The sequence below is a fragment of the Ursus americanus genome, chromosome 6 (genome assembly GCF_024610735.1).
Source record: "Ursus americanus isolate L20-20 chromosome 6, mUrsAme1.1.p, whole genome shotgun sequence".
Lineage (NCBI taxonomy): Eukaryota > Metazoa > Chordata > Mammalia > Carnivora > Ursidae > Ursus > Ursus americanus.
In genome coordinates, this window is record NC_142132.1 from 33,523,143 (window position 1) to 33,540,921 (window position 17,779).

General features: G+C 43.0%; 1 protein-coding gene and 1 long non-coding RNA gene across 4 annotated transcripts in view; one reads left to right on the forward strand and one right to left on the reverse strand.

The window, feature by feature from the left end:
• Positions 1–17,332, reverse strand: part of EXOC6 (exocyst complex component 6) — a 225,975-nt gene extending 208,643 nt beyond the window's left edge. Inside the window, exon 1 of one of the 3 annotated variants that reach the window (XM_045810010.2) lies at positions 17,192–17,332. In XM_045810010.2, the coding sequence (XP_045665966.2) occupies positions 17,192–17,313 (122 nt within the window). In that variant the 5' untranslated portion in view covers positions 17,314–17,332. Of the gene's footprint in view, positions 1–1,331; positions 1,563–17,191 lie in introns of those variants that run through there. The other 2 variants (XM_045810009.2, XM_087862902.1) reach the window with 2 other exon arrangements.
• On the forward strand, positions 1,424–5,115 carry LOC148109789 (uncharacterized). The gene is made up of 2 exons (XR_015724769.1): positions 1,424–1,558; positions 3,574–5,115. It is a non-coding gene; the product is annotated as an uncharacterized LOC148109789 (long non-coding RNA).
• Positions 17,333–17,779: the final 447 nt, after the last annotated feature.

Sequence of the window (17,779 nt, forward strand, 5' to 3'; positions counted from 1 at the left end):
TTATGAAAAGAAATCATTATGCTGGAAAATTAGGGAAATGTACTAATTACGCTTATCATATCACAGCAAGAACTTCATGTGACAAAAACATTTATCAGGTGCCTACCACACGCTTGGTGTTAGGGATACAGTAGTGAACAAATAGGCAAGGTCTCTAATGTCCCGGGCATCTAAATACCCACCCCCTACCCAAGCACAGGAGTAAGAAAACTGAAGTTCAAAGAACTTAAATGATTTTGTCCATGACTGCAGACTTTGCCAGCGGTAGGACCAGGGCAAAACAGTCCAGACTCTCAGGGCAAGGTGGATTTACATTATAATTTGAAATAGCTTCACTTGATACAACATCCACAAGTCCACAAAACATACAGCACTTCATTTCTAAGTGTTTCCTGAAGAGAATTATAATGTTAAACACAATCACTCCTAACTTCCATACGTGAATGATTTCATTATCATCATTATGAAAGCTAAAACCTTATATTTAAAAGGCACTTTTTGAAGTTTATTTATTTATTTGTAAATAATCTCTACACCCAGCAGAGGGCTCGAACTCATGAAACGGAGATCGAAAGTTGCATGCTCTTCCCATTGAGCCAGCCAGGCGCCCTTAAAAGGCACTTATTCTTGACGAGAATGCTTAACCTAATCTAATGGATCACACCAGTGCCCGGCTAAAATTCTATTATTAGGGCGGTAGGTATTCAGTCTGGAATATTCATTACCTAGTACTATTTTTAAAGGGTGGAATTTTTTTTAAATAAACGGGAAAGTTAATGCAAAATTAATGAAACGTTCTAAGTGAGGAAAAGCTTCCCTGACTCCAGAAGGCGCACCGAGCGAGCGCTCGGTCACACTAGCGCGCTCCTGAGCATCAGCTCCTCCCCGCCAGCCCACGTTCCCTTCTAGCCCACTCCGGCCGCGCTGGGGGATAATGGTGCCGGCGACTCCCGCTCAATTTCAATTCTCCCACGCCAGCTGCAGCCCTGCGCGCCAGGGTTTCCACCTGCGGGTGCCTCGGCATCTCAGTCACGCCGGCTGCTGGCAGTTAACCTTCGCCCCAGCACAGCCGCCCTCAGCCCAGCTGGGAGCCCGGGAGGCCCAAGGCGCGTCCTCGGGACCCCAGGCCGCCAGGGCCGGGCGGCGCCGCAGATCCCGGGGTCAGAGGGGCCGCGGCGGCCACACCCACCGGCCGCGCGGTGACAGCTCCCGGGGCTTAGGCCGGCCGTGCCGGCAGGTGCAGCCGCCCGTTCCGCCCCTCCCCGCCCGGGTCCGGCCCAGGTCTCTGCCCGCCGACCCGGAACGTCCCCGCCCGCCGCCGCGCGCACCACCTGTCGGTACGCTCCGCGCGCGGCCGGTGGCGGACACCCCGCCCGGCTCCTGATGTACGGCCAGCGGCGGCAGTCCGAGGTCCCAGAGGGATGAGAGCTTTACCGGAGGGTGGGCCCCACGCAGGCGGTGTCGGTGCTCTCAATCTCCTGCAAGATCCGTTCATGCTCCGGGACGGTGCCCAGACCATCGCCATTCTCCGCCATCTTGGCTGGAAGCTGAGGAGCCGGTGAGGCGCGTCGCCGCGCGGACAGCGGGGACGAGCGGCCTGAGGCGCGCGCGCGAGGGGGCGGGGAGGGGGGCGTGGCGAGCGCAGAAACAGCGCGGGGGCGCGCGGAGGGTGTGGGAGGGGAGGCAGCATGCGAACACGCGACCGGACCCAGGTCTCAGCTCCAGCACCTGTCAGAGCGCAGGGTGCTGCCCGAGGCGAGGAATGAAGACGCGTAGCTTTTCGCTTTCCCCCTCCACTTGCCCCTACTTGCTATGTAGTGACTGGCCTGGCTTTACCACATATTCTTGTATTCTGTGTGCCAGACTCTCTGCTAACACGCTCGAGATACCTTAATAATGAGGCAGGTCGACAATTAAATAATCAACTTCGACCTGTAGTAAAAGCTGCGGGAACATTTAACAAGGAGGCCTGATGTACACTGGGAGGCGGAGAATCAGAGAAAAGAAAATGTACACTCCAGAAAATCAAAATTGTGTGTGGGAGTAAGATTTATTTTAGGAATGTACCAAGAAGATCCCAGCTGACGACCATGACTGCCGCTCGGGGTGCATTCATGTCTCTGCCTGCAGAAAGTTCTCAGTGGCCAGTCACCTTGTAAATAAGTCACAAGCACCAGGAAAATTAAATGACGAAAAACTATGACACTTTATGGCAAAGATATTGAGAGGTCCAGAGCAATGCATGACTTCATGCCTTAGTCCTTGAAATCCTTGAACCCAGTGCCTTCCAGTGGTTGTAGCTGGGACGAGGAGGGGTGGAAGCTCTTGAGAGGGGCAGGCATCAGAGAGATGGGAAAGAGGTGGGTGGCTTCCGCAAAGTACTAGTGTAGAAGAGTCGTGTTTAATGACTTATTGTGGGACACCGAATAAACCAGTTTGTCATGACCAAAGCAGTGACTGAGGAAGATAACCAGGGAGTGCAAACCTAACCCTGTGGTAGGACAACTGTTTTCCTGTCCCCATTAACCCAAGGTTCTGAACTCCCCTTTGAGTGAACCAAGCTCTTTACTATCCAGTTGTGTCACTTACCCTCTTCAGTGAGCTTTTACTAGAAGCTTACCTCCATTCTCCTCCCCACAAAAATTCCTGGGAGGTGGTACTGCACGAGCTCTGAAGACTAGTATCCTCAATTTAATTCCCTGCTCCCTCACTTCAGGGCTGAGTGACACTGAACAAGAACCTACTATCTATTTGAATTTCCCCATCTGTAAATGACCACAATTGTATCTACCTCCTATCCCTACCTCATATTATATTAGTTTGCTATTGTTGCTGTAACAAATTACCACATAAACTTAGTGCCTTAAAACACTCAAATTTATTATCTTACAGTTCTGTAGAAGTCCAACAAGGGTCTCACTGGGCTAAAATCAAGGTGTCAGCATGACTGTGTTTCTTTCCAGAAATTTCATTTCCTTACCTTTTCCAGCTTATAGAGGTTATCCAGATTTCATGGCTCAGGGCCCCCTTCCTTAGTCTTTAAAGCAGCAACATTGCATCTTTCTGACCATTCTTCTGTAGTCACCTCTCTCTGACTCTGACGTAGGCCATCAAAGATTCTCTTCTCTTAATGACCCCTGTGATTAGTTTGAACCCAACCATATAATCCTGAATAATCTTCCATCTTAAGGTCTTAAACTTAATCACTCTGCAACATCCCTTTTGTGATGTATGACATATTTACAGGTTTCAGGGATTAAGACACAGAACTCTTTGGGGAGCCATTATTCTGCCTGCCACATATAGTAAAGACCCAATAAACATTACTAACAAATATAAATGCCCTCCTTTCCATTAACCTGAAATTTCTGTCCTCCCTGGAAAATTCAACTCAAATATATCTCCTTCAGAAAAGTTCCCTTATCTAATCACAGCCTTTTCTGCTAACTCTAGATTCAATTTAGCACATTTGTCCACTCTACTACCAACTGTTTTAATAGTGTGCTGTTATTTTGATTAGCTCCTTTTCATACGTCTGTGAGTTTTGTTTGTTTTTGTACATTTGGCCCCCAGGGAATCAAAATGCAACTGACCTTAGTACATTACTGGATTGGAAGATTAAGGAAGTTCTGCTACATCCAACTGCGCATTCTACCAAGAAACCCCATCACAAGCCTGTTTCCACTGTCTCAATGGTACAGAAGAATCCAGATCTTCTCTGGAAAATTCTGCTTTCTCACACTACAAGAATATGCAAAACAAAAAAGTCTCTTCCCAAGGCCACCAGCACTGTCACAATATGTTAAAGACCTCAAGTTCAGAGTTGAGTTGTTTTTTTTATTTTTTTATTTTGCCATTTCCTATAGTTCCCCATGGAGTTCTGCATGTGGCTAAGAGAAAGCTGGAGAGGTTTTGAAACCAGACAATACTGAAGCTCTGGAGTAACTGGAAACAATTCAGGATGAGTTAGAAAGGAGCATGCCAAACAGGTCTGAGCATAAAGTAGGAGTTTGATTAATCTGTGATTGGTAAAAATTTGGAATTAGAACAATTACCAAATTGTAAAAAGTTCATTTTTTCAAATTTGCTCTTTACATATTGACATCAATGTAACATTTTATATGGCTGTATTCAGTTGCCTTAATAGAAATCTGTACTAATAACAATGTGTACCTCAAATTCCATGAAGCCCACTTGTATCAAGGGCTTCAACGCAAGAAACAGTATTTATGGACTTTTGTTTTTATATGTTGAATTTTCTCCTTAAATCAAGCCAAACCCCAGTACCTGGACCCCATTGTTTGGGCTCTTCATGTCATGGTTTCCACTGAGTAGTAAAAAACTGAATTTTTTTCTTAGCTGACTGCACCTGGTGTTAGCAGATAAGAATTGCAGGTTCGGCTCTTGAGAGAAGAAAATACACCTTTTGAAAATTGAGCCTGAAACCAAAATATATAAAATGAAGACAAATTTTATATTTTCCTACAAAGAGAAGAGGAAGCCAGTTCTCTCTGCAGGAAATGGCAGACCATCCTAGCTCAGTTGGTATGCATGGCTAGAATTCATTATTCTGAAGAATAAAGCAAGGTGAAGAGAGCAGGGCAAGTGGTATAGGCTGCCTTCTTATTTGGCGACTGTTTCCTGATGGAACATTCCTTTTCTGACCATTCATTACCCAAGACCTTCTTCTCGTCTCTTCACCAATGCTGACATCATCTACCCAAACCCAGCCCCTATTCTGGGAAGCCAGCCCCGCTTTGGCACTCCTCACTCCAGGCCTGTTTCAACACCTGCCCATAGAGATTACTTCAACATAAGCAGCAGTATCTTCCCCTCAATTCAAGTCAAGACAGAAGGAAGTCCATATACCACTTCTCCTTCTGAAACAGCTTTTGCTGCTTCCCTTTGTGACTGCTGACAGTTCTGTTAGCACCTGAAGTTTTTTGCTAAGAATTTAAAGCTAAATGTTCTAGATAACTATACAAATTTTAACTTCAGACACAGATATAATACATAAATGTGCAAAAAATGCCTATTCTAATTCTATTCTAAGTGATACATTTCTAAAATATAAAGAATTTCAGCTATAGGCCAAAATAAAAACCGTAATAGCTATATATTGAGCACTACTTGCTAAGCCCTTTATATCATCTAATTTAATCTTTACTAACTTAATCAGTAATTTAACTGGGAATTTAATTAGTACTAATTTTATTGAAATTTAATTTAAACCTATGGGGGTACTTTCACTATCTCCAGTTTAATATGAGGAAACAGACTTACAGAAATTAAGGCACTTGTCTGGCGCCTGGGGTGGGCTCGGTGGGAAAAGCATCTGCCTTTGCCTCAGGTCATGATCCCAGGGTCCCAGTCCCATGTCAGGCTCCCTGCTCAGTGGGGAGTCTGCTTCTCCTCAGCCCTTCCCCACCCTGCTCATGTGCTCTCTCTCTTGCTCACTCTCAAAAATAAATAAATAAATAATCTTTAAAAAAGAAAAAGAAATTAAGTCACTCGTCCAAGGCCACACAGCTAGTGAGCTGAAGAAGATGGAGCTGTTAACCAGTTCCTGTTTCTCCCATTAATAAAAAAAGTCAGCCAAGAAGCATGTTCCAATGTTGTTCTATCCATGGGATAGATAATTTAACCAGTCTGGTTTAAGGAGGTTGGATGATTGTGGGGCACACACAGGCAGACTGCACATGCATACTGGGTTATTTTTTGGCCAGTGGATTTTGACTTCCACAGATCCACTCAAAATCTCACTTCGGGACTCCTGGGAGGAGAAAGGTAAACCAGGAAGACTGGCAGGACAGGCGATACATTTTGTGTAGGAATGCATCCATCAAAGTAGGATTTAACCTGTAAATATGCTCTCAGGCGTTAATGACTTCTACTTTGAGGCACTTGTCTGCAGACTCAACAACCAATCTTGGCAAAGCTCCTCCCTCAGAAGGAGGCTGTAGAATGCAGCTGCGCTGGTCTGGTAATTAACTGCTTGGGTTCAAATTCCAACTCATCTTTTACTAGATGTTGGGCCTCCACAAAGAGCTAGTGAACTTGTCTAAGCCTCTTCAAGTGTGAATTAGAGACAATAACAGCTCCTAGCTCACCAAGTTGTGTGGGGATTAGAGATAATATTTGCATAATGTCTAGCCCAGAGCTCAATCAACATTAGCATTAGAGACCAGGACTATCAAACATTTATTTTTAAACCAGGAAGCCCAGAATTTAGCTTCCTCTTTGATAAAATACAAATAAAAACCAGACACAAAAATGTTCTTTTTGTAATCACTAACCAAGTATCCTCCTTTTATATCAGGATTTTCTGAGCCTGAATTTCATTTTTTGAATGCCTGATAGGTGGAAACTGCCTGAAATTTGTTTCCTGCTATAGAGGAGGAAATGGGAGCATGTCCTTAGGTTAGACTCTTGGTTCCAGATCCACTTAAGTGATCCCTCTGGATCTCAGAGAAGTCAAGTGCTTCTTTGTTGTCTTTGGAGGCAGTGCTCCTCCTTTGAGGCACATATTGTGGTGGTAAACAGATTGCTGAGTCTCTCTCCACTTCCTGGCACAGGGACAATGTCTGCTTTGTTGGCTGTCCAGCCCAGTTGATAGTTGTTAAGTGAATGATCCACATGCAGATACTTCTGATGTTAAGCTTGTGTGAAACCATGTTTCATAAGGAAGGGTACATCTCTACAGAATGACTCTGTCCCCACTCCTGGGAACCCCAGAGCTGACTTCCTGATCTTCACCTTCTCAGGGCTTGGCTAACATCATTCAGATGTTTCCTAAGGAGTTTGAAAGTCCTACTTATGTAACTGTAGAACTGTATCAAAATGTAAAGGAGAGGCAGTCTTTACAAATTGGCTTTTTTTTTTTTTTTTTTTTAAGATTAGAGAGTGAGAACATGAGAGGGGAGAGGGGAGAGGGTCAGAGGGAGAAGCAGATTCCCCGCTAAGCGGGGAGCCTGATGCAGGAGGTGATCCTGGGACTCCAGGATCATGACCCAAGCTGAAGGCCTTCACTTAATCAACTGAGCCACCCGGGCACCCATACATTGGCTTTAATAACTAACCTTTCCTGGTGCCTTTTAGCCACTCAGTGTTTGGGGCCATCTTGACAGGGGCAGCCCTTCAACTTCTGCCTTGTTGGTGCAGTGACCTCAAGTGGCCACACTCTGTAAGTGCAAGAGGATATGAACCAAGCCTAGTCGGGCCTCGGGGGATTCCTGCTGCAAAAACCATGTCCAGGAGTCTGTTGTTCCATAAAGATCTGGACGCCATGGTGGAGAACAATAGAAGGAAATTTGAAATTGGAGCCAAATAAAGTCAGTTTTTCTGAAATATGGGCCAGTCCTCAGAGAAGTTCAAAAGTAATTAGCCTCTGGTTCTGTACATTCAACAACTGTTTTTACTGAATGCTTGCTGTGTGCCAAGCTGTGTGCTAAGCTCTTAGACAGGGCTGGTTCATTGGTATGTGACCTATGTGGTCGCTCTTGGCTTAATGCTCTGCCATCTTTATCTTGTAATTCTTAATAATTTCCGAACAAAGGGGCCTGCATTTTCATTTTGCATTGGGTCTGGCAAATTATGTCGCTAGTCCTACCCTCAGAACAATGTCCTGAAAGCTCCATTGGCTCACCCATCCCAAAGCTAAACACTTTCAAGTCCATTGAGCAATTGAAGAGTAATATTATTCTGAGTTCCATTCTAGCTTTTCCTTCCTCTTCCCTCCCACTCCCGGCTTATAATATCAACTATTTTTTTCTTCTCTTTCTTCTCCTCATTGTTGGTTTTTTTCTGTTTATCCTGTTCAATGCACTCTCTATTCCTCACTCCTGCCCCACTTAGCTTCCCTTTTTCCTTTTGCCCTTTCTCTCTCTTCTCTCACTTGTCCTATTTTTCTTCTTTCAGCAAAATGGATTTAGAAATGTAACTAATGTAATGAAATAATAATAATAGCTGACATTTACTTCCTGGCCACTCTGCAAAACAGCATCCCTGGACCTTTGTAGCCCTCACCCTGTTTTGTTCTTCATCATAGCACTTAATACCACTTTTTTAAAAATATAAAACTATTTATTGACCACCGTTTACCAGTATTTACAATAGACAATATGCAGTTGGATAACACTGGGACTACCGAGTTATTGTTTTCCCTGGTTTTTGCTGAACCAGTAACTAAAATAGTGAGAAGATTGAGCCTACATGTAAGGAATGAGTTGGGGTTAAGAAAAAACATCCAGGTCAAGAATTTAGATTACAGACGTTTGTTCACGCATTTATTCCTGCAAGTCCTAAATTGCCAACATCTCTAACTATCTGATTATGATTAGGTTTCCACAAAGTCTTAGACATTCCATGAATCATGACCTTTTAGTCAATACAGCATAGGGATTTCAACTTCTAGAAAAGGAATGGTTATGAGCACCTGGGTGGCTCAGTCAGTTAAGCATCCAACTCTTGATTTTGACTCAGGTCATGATTTCAGGGTCGTGGGATGGAACCCCATGTTGGGCTCCTTACTCAGCAGGGAGTCTGCTTCTCCCTCTGCCCCTCCCCCTGCTCGTGTTCTCTCTTTCTCTCTCTCTCTCTCAAATAAATTAAAAAAAAAAAAAAAAAAAGACTGGTTCACTAGAAGGAACCTTTAAGTTTCCATTTAACTAGGTTTTGTTACCTAACTAAAACACACCAGGACTTGTCTAGTTTTCTCATTTGGGTGGGAAGGTTGTTGGCAGTGATAATATTTTCCTCTTAGGGATCTTGCAAATAAACTTGCATTTATCTGACTGTAGATATGGATATGGATTCTGATATGGCTGCTTTTAAATTGTCCGATTTAAATTATTTACATTATATTTAAATTGTCCCATAAATTACAAAATTTGAAAGGTTAAAGCTTCAGGAAAAATTTAAATTTAACTTTAAAGTGATTTATTTCTTAGGTTGCTGAAAATGATGGCATCCCAGAAACAGGGTTATTCATGGTTATAAAATGCTGTTTTTGTTTCGGTGAATGTTAAAAAAGAAAAGAAAACCATTTACATATGTATTTTAAGTACACACACACACCAAATAAACAAAAAGCCTAGAATGGTCCTCAGGCATATAGAATTTAAATTCAAATTCTGATTAACAACTATGAAGATTTCCCCCAACATTTATTCATTTATTTTTTTAAATTTATTTATTTAAGAGAGAGCACAAGTGGGAGGAGGGACAGAGGGAGAGGAAGAGGGAGAAGCAAACTCCCTGCTGAGCGCAGAGCCTAACTCCCCGGCTGGATCCCAGGACCCCTGAGATCATGACCTGAGCCAAAGTCAGATGCTTAACTGACTGAGCCACCCAGGTGCCCCTCCCCCAACATTTAGAAAAGGTGTTCTCTAATGCAAGGGAATAATATACTGTGGTCTCAAATATTCTTTTCCGATAAAGGAAGCAACTACAGAAAGCTTTTACTTCTTCAAAGTAACCAGTGCTATGGATGCAAAAGTCCCCAACAACTCCCCCAATACTACTTCAAAATAAACATATCAAACTTGGTTTCCATTAGAATGTTATTTCTTCACACTGATAAATCAAAAAACCAAGACTGAGATTATATATATGTGTGTGTGTGTGTGTGTGTGTGTTTGTGTGTGTGTGTGTATGCCAAGTTAGTCTCTCTTCATAAAAAGCAATTACAGGGGTGCCTGTGTGGCCGTCAGTTAAGCATTTGAGTCTTGATTTCGGCTCTGGCTATGATCTCAGGGTCACAGAACTGAGCCCTGCATCAGGCTCCACACTCAGCGAGGAGTCTCCTTTTCTCCCTGTCCCTCTGTCCTTCTTCACTCTCTAATAAATAAATTTCTAAAAATTTTAAAAGCAATTACAGTTGGGGCACCCAGGTGGCTCTGCCAGTTAAGCATCCAACTCCTGATCTCAGCTCAGGTTTTGATCTCAGGGTCATGAGTTCAAGCCCCATGTTGGGCTCTACCCTGTGTATGGAGCCTACTTAAAAAAAAAAAAATTTTTTTTTTTAAAGCAATTTCAATTTAAGGACCCTTCCTATTTTCCTCTTTTGCCAGCACCAAGTCTGCATCATCTGAACCTTTCCATTTCATGAGAGACTTGAATTCTCCTCAGCTGTCTGTGGCACCAATTATTTGTTCAGGACCAAGAGCTCCAGCAAAGCCTCTTGGTTTATCAGCAACATCTCTTTTCTTCTTTGATTTGCTATAATCAGATTCACTGTCAGGTAAAGACTGTCTTTTGGTACCACCTTTTTCTTTACCAGCTTTCCAGAATTAAGAAATGCTTCAATTAACTCTGGACAATCTGAATTTTCTTCAGGATCCCAAGTATTGTCAGCATCTGTGAATCGCTTCCCCTTCAGGAAATACTCCACCTTCCCATTCACCACACGGTGCCCAGTGCTTTTTCCACCACAAATTCCTCAGGTTCTGCCTCTTCTGCTTTTTCACTCTTCCCATTCTCCCCCCCCCCTTTTTTTTTAGAGAGGGAGGGAGGAGGGGCAGAGGGAGAGGAGAGAGAAAACCTTAAGCAGACTCTTCACCCAGTGTGGAGCCCGAAACGGGATTCAATCTCACGACCCTGAAATCATGATCTGGGCCGAAATCAACAGCCAGATGCTTATCTGACTGAGCCACCCAGGCGCCCCTTCTTTACCATTCTTTGCAATCTAGTTTAATTGGAGGCCATTTTTTATTGCAGACTTGAGCTATTATTCACCACCCCCTAGCAGCCCAAGGTCTGCAGTGTCCCAGGCCCCCGCATGCTTCAAGCTCCAGCCACATCTGAGGGGGAGGGGGAACTGCCACAACACCACTTTTTTGTTTATTCCTAGCTCCCTTCACTAAAATACAAGCTCCCTTTGAGCAGGGACTGTCCAGGTCTTCATCTTGTTCTATCACCAGCAAAACCATCAACTGTCCTAGACCACTGCCTGCCACACTGGAGGCGCTCCATAAACATTTATTTACTGAATGAATAAACAAATGAGTGAGTGAGCATTTACTATGCATGAGGCATTACATTAAATACATTTCATGCCTAATTCATGTAATCCTTTCAGTGGCTCTATTAGTAATTGAACCTACATCCTCTGGCTCCAGAGTCCATTCATTTAACTGGTAAAGAAACAAAACCGTCTCCCTGGTTAAAATATTTGGTTCCCAGATATAAAAATATTTTTTGGCTTTTCTCTTGTGTTGCACTGAAGATCAGACAGTGAATGCTACCATTTAAATGTTCAGAAGTTTAGCAATTACACAGCTCACTCTCACTGGGGCTTTCCTGAGGTGCTGCAGACAGGTGGGCCTCCGTCATGGTTGGGCCCACGTTTATTCCTGGACAGTTTCTCTGGACTCCATATATATCCACAACGTGTAGCACACTACACCACTCTCACCAGAGATTAAATGAGGTAATGATATTACACTAGTATAAAATATAAGCATTAGTAAATATGGTTTTGAAAAAGGGATACCTCTTTCCCCTGAATATTACACAACCAAAATAAAATTCACATTACTCAGTATTTCCCACTTACTCAGAGTTTCAAGATTTTTTTTTTAAAGATTTTATTTATTTGACAGAGAGAGACATAGTGAGAGAGGGAACACAAGCAGGGGGAGTGGGAGAGGGAGAAGCAGGCTTCCCGCTGAGCAGGGAGCCCGATGTGGGGCTCCATCCCAGGACCCTGGGATCATGACCTGAGCTGAAGGCAGACGCTTAACGACTGAGCCACCCAGGCGCCCACAGTTTTAAGATGTTGTGAGTGCTTGTTTATTTCAACACTGTATATATTTATTAAGTTATACTGGAAAATATATCCCAGATGTAAATAAGATGTAAATAATAATAATAATAGCTAATATTTATTGAGCATTTACAATGTGCTAGGCAGGCATTGTGCTAAGCACTTTGTATATAATAACCATTTGAGACGCGTTGTATTATAATCTCTATTTTAGGGGCACCTGGGTAGGCTCTGCTGGTTAAGTGTCTGCCTTCAGCTCAGGTCATGATCTCAGGGTCCTGGGATCACACCGCCCTCACTCAGGCTCAGTTCTGCGCACAGTGGGCGGAGTTTGCTTCTCCCTTTCCCTGTCCCTCTGCCCCTCTCCCTGCTTGTGCTCACGAGCTCTCTGTTTCTCACATAAATGGATAAAATCTTTTTTAAAAAACTCCTTAATCCCTATTTTATAGTTTCAGAAACTAAAGCCAAAATCAAACAACTAATAAAACCTGGGCCTTTGATGTTAATCAGTGTACTTAATGGGGTAAGATCTAAGAGAAATCTTACATTTCTGAAGGTATATATAGCAAGAGCATTGTAAAATGTCTACAGGTGTTAACTAGTTATATTTTTAGTATGTCATCCCCAGATTTTATTGTATACAGTTTAGATTATCAGTTGGGTTTTTTAAAATGTTTTCTGTCCTTTCCTAAAAGCATGTTCTCTTAATTCCTAAAAACATTAAAGTCAAAGAAATAACAATATCCTGTTTGCTCTTAAACTGGTAAAACTTCATGGTCAGCTTTTGGAAAAGAGCCCAAGAGAGTCTGTGAATACAAGTGTAAAACAATTATGTTATCATAAAACAATTACAAAAATTTCTTCTGGTACGTCATCTTGTACAATTCCCTTTTCCTCCTATTTTTCCCAGCCCTCTGTAAGGCCTTCTTTGGACATGTCCCCTTTCTCTACTTCCCGCTAAGTGTGCAGCACCCTCAACCTGCCCTTATCTTCCCTCAGGGTCAGCTATAGCAATAAAACATGTTGTGACTTGTGAACCCAAATGGTTTCAGACATGCTGTGACTTCAGGACCTGTTCTAAGAGGCTAGCAACATACGTGCCAGACCCCAAGAGGCATAATGAGCCCAGGCAACATCCAGGTTGGAGTCAGGACCCATGGGGTAGGGCACGTCTAATGGGCAAGGCCTGGCAGCAGGAAGTTCCAGCGTGAACATGGTAAATGTTACGAACACGGCTACTGCCCTATCCGAAGTCCATGGCTGCCATCCCTAATTTATCAGAACCACTTCAGTGTGAGATTCAGGCAACCACTTCCCATGCATTGGAACTGATCTGCTGCTTGAGACCTAGTGCCCATCCTTGTTAAAGGAAGTCGGTTGGGCTGAACAAGGCCAGCGTTAGTACTTTCCTTTTGTGTGGCTCCAAACAGCCCTTAAGCCTACCAAGGACAGGCATGCCCCCAGCTTCAGGAGCTGCAAGGAGCTGAACATATCTAAGCCAAATGGAAGGACTGGAGTCAGAAATCGAAAGTCAGAAAATCAAAAAAGAATGAGAAAATCCCGTGGCAATTAGCGTATGGTGGTAACATGATGAAAACACTTACGCGCAGGGCAGAAGGCTTAGGGCAGCAAAACTGATTCCAGCTGCCACCTGCTGGTGAGTTTCAGCCTACCAGCAATCTCAACGCCCAAAGCAAAGCCATGCTAAGGCAACAGAGGCACTAGCCCCAGACATTTCTCAACATTTCTCCCTTTTCTCTTAAACTCACTCACCATCTGCATGGCTAATATCAAATTCTGCTTTCCTACCCTGGAATTTTATTCCCAACCCCACTGTTAGAGCTGCCTGCGATGTCTTTAATGGCTATTTCTCTGGCAACACAAATCATGGAAAAATATAGTATCTCAGCTCTTCCCAAAACTCTCTCCTTTAAACTTAATACTATAGGCAGCGGTCCCATTTCACACAAAGAATGAAAACAACCACAGGACCTCAGAATCATCTGATTCTTGTCCACTTTTCCACAAAAAAAGAAAAAAAAAAAAAGAGCCAAAGAGCACACCCAAGGTCCCACTGGGGGAGTCAGGCAGGAGACAGGCTGACTATCTGGGAGAAGCTTGCTCTGGGAGCAGCCAAGTGTGAAGTTGGAAAGAGGGGGAATGCAAGATAGGCAGAGTGAAAGAGACTATGGACTATTGACCTTCCCCAACAGCATGACTCCTGGTCTCAGCAACCCCCCACAACTCCTCAGGAAGAGGAGACCCAATCCGGCGCATGAAGTGTGGGGGTGAGCGCTAGGAAGCTTGCACCCTGTGAAAGAAGAGCTGCTGAGTCACCCTCAAATGACCTACGCAGAAACCATGTCTGAGTCCTGAGTCACTGAGCCCTGGGGAGATCCCCTTGTTAGAGAAGCAAACCCCACCTGGCTCTGATCTGAACCCTGACCTTGAGCAGAGCACCTCAGACTCCCTACCTGGAAAACAAGGTGGGCAGGGGAAGGAAGCTAACAGAGTTGAAGAGTTGAAGAGTTTACGACAGGAAATGTTTGTTGAAGCAATGCCTTTCTTCTGTGACAAGTGAACAGGAGAGCTCTCTCAACTCCCAGGCGCAGGGCTTTCCCTGAGAATGTTTCCTCCTGTATTGCCAGCCCTGTCCTCTCAATGTCCTAACCCGTCCCTCACTGTCCATTCCAGGGCCCCCAGCAGGGCCTGTGCAGCCCCGCTGGCCTATCTACGTCCAACTAAATCCAGTCTCCACCATCTCTGCTTTAGAGCTTGTAGCTATTCAAATACTTCCACCACCTCCTCGTCTTCCCTCAAACGATGACTTTCTCTCTCAACTGCCTTCTTTCTTTTGCTTCACAAGGTCACCATTAATTCAGGAGCTCATATAGGTCAATTCAACAAATATTTATCGAGCTACTCTGCTGGTAGACTCTTCTGCTGAGGATGCAAAGGTAAAAGGAAGATACGTTCCTGCCTTCAGGAATCTTTCCACCTGAAAATGGTTATAAAATAACAACACACATGCTTAAAGTCAGAATAAATGCCCTGGGTTCTTTGCGGGCTTCAAAGGATGAGTATTCACATGTGGCTGGGGGATCAGGAGAGGCTTCACAGAAGAAAGAGCATTTGAACCAGGCCCTGCAAGACAGGTTGCAGGGCTATGGGTGAATAATAATAATAATAATAATAATAATAATAATAATAATAATAATACAACCATGGACACAGGAGGAAGAAAATCTCAGAACACATTATCAAACAGTAAACAGTGTAGTTCAGCCAAAATGGAAGTCCTGTCTTGATTTTCCAATCCTCATCTTTGACCACGGGAGCTGATGTGTTCTGTAAGAACAGCGGAAAAGAATAGATGACATCGGAACATCAATGACATGCACACATATGTGCAAAAAAGCATCAAATGCCAGTCTAAGAAGTCCTCATCTAATCAATGATTAAAGCAGAAGTTTAGGAAAACTAATTTTAGTTAATATTGTCCCAGATAAAGGTTTATTAAGAGCTCTGTGTCTACCCTCCGAACAACATTGGGATGTTTTAGCAGGAGCCTTTGCAAAAGAATGTTCTGACCCCTTGTTCAATAACCCAGACATGAAGCTAACAGTAGGCACTGCAGGTCCACTCTGGTGGCCACAGGGCAACACCTGGAGAAAATATCAACGTTGTCTGCCCTCTTGAAGGTGCCACTAGGAGAGTGCTGTGATAGCCAGATCTACACTGATTTCTTCTTTAGGAAGACCAGGTATAAGACCAGGAATATCTGTCCTAACAATAGAGGGTACGAAAGCTCCAAGATCCAAAGCAGCAAGTCAGGTCCAATACCACGCAAGACTAGCCAGGAAGATAGGTCCATGGCTGGATGACATGTGTGGGTGTTAACCACTGTTGTGAGACCAGGGAAGAGGTGGAAAGGGTCAGCTGTTGAAGGCCAAGAGATCTGAAACAGCAACAGCAGCAGAGGCCACAGTAACTAACATATATCTAGGTTCCCCTCATCCTTTTGTTCCCCTTTAGACTTCTGATCTAGCCACCAGGCAAATACATAGGTTCTAGAAGGAGCTGGTACAGTATAGTTTGTTCCATATGGAAAAAAAATATTCAGTTTCCTATTAGTTAAAAAGCTCTGGTTTCAGGGCGCCTGGGTGGCTCAGTCGTTAAGCATCTGCCTTCGGCTCAGGTCATGATCCCAGGGTTCTGGGATCAAGCCCCGCATCGGGCTCCCTGCTCAGCAGGAAGCCTGTTTCTCCCTCCCCCACTCCCCCTGCTGGTGTTCCCTCTCTCACTGTGTCTCTCTCTGTCCAATAAATAAATAAAATCTTTAAAAAAAAAAAAAGCTATGGTTTCTTCTACCTATTAAATAGGGTAGAAATTACCTTCCCTTCTTCATGGGCTGTACATGAATGCTTGGATAAAATGAAAGTGTAAGGAAAAATTGTATAGATTTGTAATTATTTTACAACTGCACCTACATCATATTGAAAATCCAAGAATCAACCAATAAATATCAATGTCTTCCTATGCCCCCAACACTACACTAGGCCCTTTGAAGAGATTCAACGTATATTTAATGCAAAACCAAATTTAAATATTTGGGAGAAATTTACTCGGATTTAAACTGTAGTGTATTTCAAAGCAACAGGGCCCTAACCCTTTCTGAGGGTGCAGAGACAACACCTCCCCCCCAAAAATCCTTTTATTTAATCAACAAATATTAGTCAATAAATATTTATTGACTGTTGCTATCAAATTCAGTGATTGCCTTTCCCACACTGATAGGTGTCAGTTACAGGCAGGCAGTCAGAAAGAATTAAATTTTTAAAGCTGCCCTTTTAACATAAAGATACATGGTCTTTCATTTTAATCCTGTTCTTGAAATGTGCAAATTAATCCCCATATTACCAAAGAAGCTATTTTTAAATGTTACATGGAAAGTTAAAAAAAAAAAACATATCTGAGAGGACACCATATACCCCAGGAGCAACAATGCAAATAAAGATTTTACTTTTTTTTCCTAAAACTCGCATCTACCCAAATAGAAATTGGTTTCACTGATATGTCTCATTGTTCTCAATATTTTTCACTAAGCGATATTTTAGAGAAAACCACTGAAATCTTACATAAATGAGATGGGGTATCTATTCAGAGAGGGCAAGAGGCCCCTTCTGATCTCTTGAAAGTCATTTCTATTTTTTAAACCTTGTGGTGATGAATCAGGAAACAAATATAATGCAAAAAAGAGTTGACTGTTTATTATAATTTCTCTGAAGAGGTAGAGATTAGTATATACAGAACTGTAATCATTTTTCAAAAATTATTTTTTATTCTGTTATAAAGAAAAGCATAAAAAGAAGTGAATAAGACTGCCTTATCACCACTAAGGGAGGAAAAAATATAAAGGAGCCCTACCTTAAAGTCGCTTCAATGGGCAGCTCGAAAGACTGAATCTCAGCCAGGAGGTTCTCATAATTTTGATCTGGGTCTTCTTCCAACATTGCTTCACATGCCCCTAGTTTTCCAGCTGCAGACATCAGATTTTGAGCGCAAAACAGTTGTAATTTATAAAAGAAATGTGATTTTTGTTATAATTATTATAAGCGTTCTGTGTTCACCCAGAGTAGCAGCAAAAACTGAGATCACAGTCTGACTTCATGCTATCAAAATCTTTGCTTCCAAGAATGTGGCACAGCTGTTGCTGTCCTGTCTCTACTTATAACATTTTACTTATTATTAACCTTGACACAGTTCAGAAAGTTCCTGCCTGATGTCTGCTATGTTTATTTATTTGTTTCTCAGAGATAGTAACTGCAAACTTCGGTAGGAATTAGAATCATTACACTATACAAAATTATTAAATACAATTGACTTCTCAGGGCACATATTTTAATATTACTTTTGCTAAATACAAGCCATGCTCCTAGTTATTCCTGCAACTATACTGTTGCCCACAAAACCCCAGCAGGTAGCTTGTCCAGGAAAAATATAACACCTAATAGG